At 46.9% G+C, this 8,650-nt stretch overlaps 1 protein-coding gene across 2 annotated transcripts in view; it reads left to right on the top strand.

Moving 5' to 3' along the window:
- Positions 1–7,404, top strand: part of SUPT3H (SPT3 homolog, SAGA and STAGA complex component) — a 478,084-nt gene extending 470,680 nt beyond the window's left edge. Inside the window, exon 13 of one of the 2 annotated variants that reach the window (XM_070418486.1) lies at positions 6,457–7,404. In XM_070418486.1, coding sequence (XP_070274587.1) covers positions 6,457–6,549 — 93 coding nt within the window. In that variant the 3' untranslated portion in view covers positions 6,550–7,404. The remainder of the gene's footprint in view (positions 1–6,456) is intronic. The other variant, XM_070418489.1, reaches the window with a different exon arrangement.
- The last annotated feature ends 1,246 nt before the right edge of the window (positions 7,405–8,650 follow it).

An 8,650-nucleotide genomic window follows, 5' to 3' on the forward strand; every position in this document is an offset into this window, starting at 1 on the left:
ATGGGGAAACATTCTTGGTTTACAGCCACTAGGTTCTGTATCTTGCTGTACTTAGGAGTTTTTATTGAAGGCCAGACATTGTACATGGAAAAATATAGAAGCAGTGGTTGATGATGTCCTCCAAAGAGGATTTAATTCTCTGGCAGACAGATGGGGCCACAGTCGGATAAAGGTGGATATATTTCTGTTTTGCCCTTATTCCTGGAAAGTATCCCTAGGGTTTGAGCTGAGAGCCTGTGGGGTTCACCAACCCCCTTTAATCTTGGTGATCCTTAAAATCTAGCCTCTGACTCCCCTACCCCCTCAAGATTGATGAGATGTCTTCTCACTTTAACCTCCCAGATGCTGCTCACACACATGTGCAGCCCTGGAGCTGACATATACTCAAGGGGAAATTGCATGTAGAATTATAAGCTGACATCCCTGCAGTTTGCTCCTCTTTGAGATCGCAGTCTCTCAGCTGCCCTGGCGGCCCCAAGCTCCCACCTCTGCCTCCCCAGCCCAGCGAGGCTGCCGCAAGCTCCAGACCCCTCTTTCTGCTTGGCTTCTCTTCCTCTCACATTTTATTGGCAAATTCCCTGAAGGAGGAAAAAAGAGCATTCCTTTTCTCCAATACCTGACTACCTTGGCTTTTTTCTGATGCCTCATATTCCGTGTGCCCCGCCAAAGACATCCACACTCAAATCCCAAGCATCTGCGGATGTTTTACATCACACGACAAATAGGAATTAAAGTTGCAGATGGAATTAGGTTGCTAATCAAGTGACTTTACAATAGGGAGATGACCCTACATTATTCAGCTGGGCCCTTCACATGAGCTCTTCAAAACAGAAAAGGGGGGCAGAACAGTGGGTAAGAGAGATGTGGCATGAGGACCTGACATCGCCAGCTTTGAAGGTGGAGTAAGGGGCCCACGAACCAAGGAATGTGGTGGCCTCTGAAATGGCTATTAGTTTAGAGCCAGCAAGAAATGGGACCTCAGTCCTACAGCCACAAGGAACTGAATACTCCTGACGATCTGAATGAGCAGGAAACCGTTCTCTCCTACAACCTCCAGGAAACAAGACTTGGTTTTAGTCCAAGAGACCCACACCAGACTTCTGACCTACCTTCCTGTTTTATGTAAGCTGCCAAATTTGTGGTAATTTGTCACCGCAGTATAGAAAACTATTACACAATTGTTCTGTATGTTGTCCAGCTTTTACAGTTGTTCTCAGGTCAAAGATGAGCCTCTTGTAGCTCACTGTACACGTCGAGAGTTCAGTCACGGAGTCAGAATCACTGTCCTTTGTGGGATAAAGATTTTATTACAGATCTTACCTAGTTATTGGAGGAGCTGGGAAAGTGAAGGCCTAAGAAGAAAAACATCAGAAAAACATCACTAACCCATCAATTTGAGAAGCAAAGCACAACCACCTGGCAAAAGAGGCTGCATAGGAAGGCCCGTAGGAAGCCATGCTTCCATGTACCTGCTACCCTGGGGTCTACCACGTGGCTGGTCGAGAGTGGGAGCCACTGTGGGTAAGCAGGGTGTTCAGCCAGGAAGAGGATATAGAGTAGAGGAAGGTGAGGACAAGCTGGGACTGCCAACGCTTCCATGTCTGCACAACCCCAATGAATAAGTACCTGCTTCACTCCCAGCCCCAAATCTTGCACAGATTTTTCTCTTGCCCAACCATAGAGGTCAGGGGATCGTGGAAAAGTAGTTTCAGTCTCACCACGGTGACACAGTACCAACAACCACAGTCTACCCTTTGTACCTGTATTTAGGGCGCCTCCAAAGAAAGACAATAGCAAAATGCTCCTACCTAACATGATGCATGAATGTCTTTGTGGTCTTTCTTAAAAAACCGTTATCTCAGTCTAATCATGAGAAAAGCATCAAACAAGCCACAATGGAGAGACATTCTACCAAATACCTGAGCAGTACTGCTCCAAGCTGTGCAGGTGATAAGGAACAGGGGAACTCAGAGGAACTACCATAGCCAAGAGGAGCTGGGGAGGGCAGCAAAGAATTCGTGCCCATTTGTAATCCACTGAACTGGTTGTGGAAATCTGTTTATTTCCTTTACTATAAATTCCTAGAATCGGAATTGCTAAATCGAAGTTAGTTTTCATTTAAAAAATTTGACACATACCCAAAAGGCCCTGTGTTTGGGTTTTACTAGTTTGCGTTCTCATCGGCAGTGTTTGAAAGTCAGTTCCTCTGTGCCTTCCCCAACACTGGATAACATTACCCTTTTTTATTTTTTCCAGTTTAAAGCAAAATTTATTTGCATTTTTGGATGCCGTTGAGGTTGAACAATTTCCATGTGTTTATTGGCCATGCGTAGATGTTCTTTTTTGAATCGCCTAATCTTGTCCTTTGCCCATTCTTGTCTTGGGCTATTCCTAGTTTGAGTGTTGATGTTGGTCTGAAATCTGGGTTATTAAAGTTTAATTGACCTCAGACAACCCTACTAGGTTTAAATATTATGAATTACCCTTGCCCAAAATAATCTATCCTCATTCCTATTCGTTTATTCTTTACTTCCCTAGATCATATCACCATTTTCAGTCCTTTCTTTTCTCAGATTCACAATGTTAGAACTGCAAATCGCCTCACTTTTCAGTTGAAGCCATTGACATCAAAAGAGGAAAGGGTCTTGTCCTTTCTGAAGGTGGAAGAGTCCACTAGCTTTGGGCCCATAGGACCAAGATTTTGGCTTCTGGTCAACACTACACCAACAAGGCATTTAACCCCTTCACCCCAAGGTTTGTGTCCTTGGGCCTGGCACTAAGAAACTCAGTTCATCTATGACTTTTGCTTCATGAGTAACTTGGATCATAAATTCTCCCTGCCCCAACTGGCTAGGTGGCATTTGATAAGTTGCTTTAACTTTGGGGCCTTAGATTCTCCACCCATTAAGTGGGAGCATTGAGCTTCTGCTAAATGACTCAAAGGCACACTTTTTACTCTTGAACTCTTATTTAAGAGGGACGTTTATAGGGTATGGATTAGGGAAACAAGCCTAAGTGGAAGTCAGACCTTTAAGAAATTTATTTCAACCAAGAATGTCTATTTTTGAAGGGAACCTAATCAAAGCATTTTTAAAATAGTTTTTAATTACAGGTTCGAAACTTTGTTATTTGTAATACCTTTTTAGAAGCATGAAAATAGCATTTCTCCCTGTACCAACTTTGTGCTTTTCCATTTGGTAAACACTGATTTTATTTCTCTCTGTGCCTGTAGGAGTAAACCAAGCCAGCTCAGCACTTCCTGTTTACCTCCTGGTAATACATATTGTACATGGTGACAGGCCTGCTCGCAAAATAAGCTTCCTTGGTTTAAGTCTGCATTTTCTGGTTAGGCAACCAGCCTGACGATATTTAAACAATGAAACAATTTGGCTATCGAAGCCTTGTCCTAACCTTCCCCCCTTCAATTGTCAGTGGAAAGGAGAGTCCCTGAATGTAATAGGATTTAAACGGGGCATCATACAGTGCCTTTCATTTGAGAATATCAAAACATTGTCAACTCTTAAACTTGAAGTGTGTAACATGGGCGACCACAAAGATAGTAAATAACCTGATTTCTTCTTGAGACTCTCAGTGCTCTAAATATCTATTTTTAAGGAAGAAAAATGCGTTTTCTGTGTATTGAGTGACTAAAATGTAAGCTTAGAAATATTTTATGTTTCCATCAGAGTTTATTCTGCTTAGCATAAATCATCAGAGCCGACCACAGCTTGCCATTTACCGGAGCCTTTTCAGTTGTATTACACTCATGTCAGACACACCTTCGTACAAGTCCCTCCAGGTCAAAGTTTAGAAATTCTGCCTCTTCCGCCTCCTTCCCCAACTCAACACTTACGGAAACATACGCTGATTGGAACAGAAGCAGCCTACCCCACTAATAGGGTTAGAACACTCTTAACACAAGATTAATGAGATAGACGTTTAGGGGGGAAATAGCATTCCTCAAGCAGTCGGAATGCAGATGCCAAGTGAAAGCCAACAACTTTCCCGAATCCGTCAAATCCCAAGCTTTGCTTTCCCTTGACCTCGCTCAAAGGCATTAAGGAAAAGAAGGAACTGTCTGACCAGCCTTGCTCCGGCCACTGTTGCCACCGCTGACTCAGTGGCTCTCCCGGTTCCCTGAGGCCTGAGCCCAGCTGTCCCCATCGTGGAAAACAAGACCACAGACTCAAGGCGCAGAAAGAGACTCTACAAACAGTCTGCCGAGGTGGCACAGACATGCCGCAGGTGGCCACTTGTGTTCGTGACTGACCTTTGTAGGTGTGTGGTTTACACACCTGCACTCAGAGACCATGGGTACTTAAGGTTACAGATAATGGCAAGAGGTGAAGTCTGTGGAATATTCTGCCTAGTTGATGTGTGACTGAGTCACGGGTCAGCAGACGTCAAGAGCTATCAGAGGCTTGGAGAACAGTATGTGATTAGACTTAGAGGGAGAAAAAGCCTACGGATCTTAGCAATTAGCAGAAACCGCGTGACAGGTGTGTATTATTGGAGGCCAGGGGGCTGATTTCCTCTTCACTTTCCACCTCGTTCAGGATCCTTCGCCTCTGGTGCATGCCCGGCTCTTTATAAGACCCCCTACATCCTTCCAAAGCTGACCAATCACTCTGGAAGTAAATTTTACACGTTTACAAAGTGATGTTCTTACCTGGAACCCAGATCTTAGCTTCTAAGCATTCTGCACCGGTACTCAGGCTCCTTGGAGAAACGGCTGATTCCAGGACTAGGGCAGGGAAAGAGCCTGGGAAAATGAACCTGGAACATCTTAACTCGCCAGAAAGTAAGAAGCTGGTCAAAGAGCCATGGGTACGTGTCAGAAATGGAAGGTTGTAGAGACTCCCAACTGGCCAAATCTGCAACAATTTGAGCGTAAATGACAATAACGGGTTATCACCCACAGAATAAAATAAATACCCTTGAGTCCCCACTGTGTAGTAAGTAGATAAATGGAGGAGAAAGTGGTAGCTCTTCTTTGACACAGAACGACAGCTAACAAACAGACGGAATCACGGCACTGCAAGACCATCAACGGGGGAAAGACGGACAGGCGTGTACATTCACGTAGTCTCACATCACATCCCCACAAACCACAGACACAAACCTAATCCTCTTTTAATTATTCATTGTAAATATTGTTAATCAACATATTGTTTTTGTTTTGGTTTGCAAATGTTTAAGCACTTCTTTTGCTTAAATGTTGTGTTTAGATTTAAAAAAAAAAACAAAAAAAAAACAACAGACAGAAATGTATAACAGTTCAAAGAATATCTCCAGCGATGACAAGCCCTTTGATAAAATAGACTTGGGGTAAATGCCTAATCCAGCTATTTTTGTTCAGACTCAATCTGGAAATTGTCCTCCCCTCAGAGAGCCAGAGCCGGGCAGCCCGGCACAGTCCTGAGAGCAGAGCTCCCAGCGCCCTGTGGGCAGATGCTGCTGCTCCCGGCTGGCACCTGGGCCCCATCTGGGCGCCCCCCCACACCCCCCCCCCCCCCCCCGCGAGGACCTGGCCTTCTTTGTCCCACCCCCGCCCCCTTTCGCTGTCTGTAGACCAGAAACACTGTGTTCAGTTACTGCGATGATGAGGTATCCGAGGCAGGCAGGATGCCAGTGTCCAGCGAGGGCAGACCGGGTAAACAGGACGCCCAGATAGTGCTGGCTCAGCTGGGCTCCCGGCCACCTGGGTATGTGCTGAACTGACTGCACCAGCAGCCCCGGGAGACGGGACAGGCACCTCGGAGACTGCATTCAGACGTTAAAACACACACCCACAGAACAGCCATCCCAGACCTCTAATCTTACTTTATGACCAAGCTATAATTACATTACAGCAATTACTTGAATATTACATTTTTATTACTGTTATGTCATTATGTCTACTAGGAAAAAATATGCCTACTCTAACCAATAAAATTCTTAATGACTCATTTAAGCTGTGTCTACACGAAACCCCTGACTTAAACATTTCGGTCAAAATAATGTTTAGGGCCTGGGGGAAGAAGAGGGTTAATCTCCATCTACGTGATTGCCCAAAAAGCAAGAAAAATTCCGTTTGTAGATGTACCTCTGGCGATTAAAAAGTTCCAGCCGAGGCTAAATTAGAACGTTATGGTTACAGTTAAGAGCCATCAATTCTTTATCATCCGTTGGTCAGTTCCAACTACTAACAAAGAGTGGAGCTGGGGGCTCGGGAAACATCCGTGTCTCCAGCCTCCAGAGGCACCGAGGCCCATTTTCTCTGCTTCCAGGACGTCGAGGGCCCGGCCTGGAAGGATTCTTTACAGGCCAATTAGGCCAGTGCTCGCAGCCCGGTCGCTGGCAGCCAGCGGTTTATTTGGAACTCGCTACGGACACTCCCCAAATAAAGTTACTAATGTGTGGTACTTAGGTTTTTTAATCATTATAATTAAGTTTTACTTCATTACCTCTTTTTAGGTAGCGTCTCGTTCTCCACGGGCCTTATCTTACCTGGCTGAAAACTTCCAGGCTGTCGGACTCCGTCCATTTGCTCAGCAAGGAGACTTCTGACCCTGACTGTGTCCCAGCTGCACCCAGACCGGGACCCTTTCCAACCCGCTGCAGCCCAGACAAGCACAGGGCGCCGCCATGTCACAAATAATTCCATGCTTAGAATTCAGGCCCTTGAATTGGGGGAATTTACCGTAGGAGCTGACGGAAGCAAAATGTCCAGATTTAATCACTTTTGAATTTAATTTCACACACATATTTTACTCTTGATATCCTCTGCATCGAACACTTTCCCACAAGAAGATGAAGTGGCGAACACGTTTCTCTTCCCCCAGGTAACCCATGCCCAAGGTGTGTGTTTTGCTTCATTTTTTAAATAATTCTTTTGGCCAATACACATCCTCCGAGTTACTGTGTAAAATCCAGTGCCTGATTCCGAAATTGTGTGCATCTGCTGGACATACACCCTGTTAAACGCTCATGACTGCTGACAAATGTGAAAAGTATTACCAGGCCTATGCTTAACATTGTTTTGGCAAGGCTGCTGCTGTGGGGGGGAAATTCCTATAGAATCTTAACGAGCAAACTGAATGATTCTTTGAAATGTGGTTGTGATTCCCCGACTTATAGTGGTGATGTCAGTGGTGCTGAGAAGCAAGAAACAGTAGAATCGCTCATTTGCCAGCAGGCTCCAGAGAGACCCCAGAAGTCTGCGGGCCTGCGCCTTCCCTACAGCTCTGAGGGCCACGTGTGTCCCCGCCCAGGGCACGTCTCACGCGCTGGGTCTGCCATCTCTGCGAGCCTGTGTCACAGAAGGGCACGCTGTCCGTGTGTGCTTTTACGGGACCTGATCCCCCGCTGGCCTTTTTCTGTTTGTCACCCGCATTTGTCTTCCAGAGAAGAACCACCTGTTCCAGCTGCTGGAGAAAGACATGGCTTTCCTCCTGCTCACCTGAGTCCCCTTGGTAGCACTGAATGGCAAGGGACCAGAAGTTCAAACTCTGAGGACAGGGGAAGGGAAGCCTGAAGGAGGCCTGTCCGCATGTCCTCACGCACACTGTCCCTGCGGCCTCCTCACCACCCAATCTGAATCCTACGTGTCCTGTCCTCAGTGGGCACAGGCCCCATTGGAATGAGGCGTCTGGCTGTTCAGTTCTGGTGACTTGCACAGGCTGTGCCCTGCGCACAAGCAGGCCTGGGGGCCCTCGTGGGGCCTTCACCAGCGGGGGCTGAGCCTGGCGTCCGGCTTGGGGACATGTGTCAGCCTAGAGCAGTGATGGCGAACCTATGACACGCGTGTCAGAGGTGACACGGGAACTCATTTTTTTGGTTGATTTTTCTTTGTTAAATGGCATTTAAATATATAAAATAAATATCAGAAATATAAGTCTTTGTTTTACTATGGTTGCAAATATCAAAAAATTTCTATATGTGACACGGCACCAGAGTTAAGTTAGGGTTTTTCAAAATGCTGACACGCCGAGCTCAAAAGGTTCGCCATCACTGGCCTAGAGCAAGGTCACTCAGAGGGACCACTGATTCTCACTTCTCCACCCAGAGGAGGCACTAGTTTGTAATTCTTCTGCCCTGAGAGGACACATTTTGGGGGTTTTACAGAGTCACTGTGAACGTTCACAGGAGCCTGGGCCCGGCCCTGGAGGGTCAGGACGCTGCACACCGACAGGGCAGAGTTGGCTGAGTCTGCCGTGAGTGTAAATGGTGTCGCCGCTACTATGGGAAGAGTGCCCCCCGATAAGTTATTTCCCCCTGGACAGCGAGTCTGGCGCCCCTCAGCATTTCAGGACCCGCCATCGCTACGGGAGGAATGACTGGGTTCAGCCCAAAGCCTGCGGGACCGGTGTCGACAGAGAGAGGTGTGTTCCGTTTAAATCAGGGGCCAGTCTGGTTCTGTTCTGGGGGAAATGAGCGTGCGCAGTGGCCTGACGGTTCTCTCTGAATCTGTCATAAAGTCACAGGCTCACTGAACTTCGGAGCTGAGGAAGCCTGGGACCTAGTGAGATCCAGTCTGCACTTTCCAGGATGGCCCAGGAGCGGAGGCACGGCCCCCGTTCACCCACAGGTGGTATCTTCTCCGCCCAGGAGCCTGCTCCCCCTCTACATGCATTCCTTCCCCAGCCCGATGCTCTACTTTGGGGAGAGG

This window comes from Myotis yumanensis, unplaced genomic scaffold (assembly GCF_028538775.1).
Source record: "Myotis yumanensis isolate MYYU_CA2020_CCGP unplaced genomic scaffold, mMyoYum1.0.hap1 SCAF_6, whole genome shotgun sequence".
NCBI lineage: Eukaryota > Metazoa > Chordata > Mammalia > Chiroptera > Vespertilionidae > Myotis > Myotis yumanensis.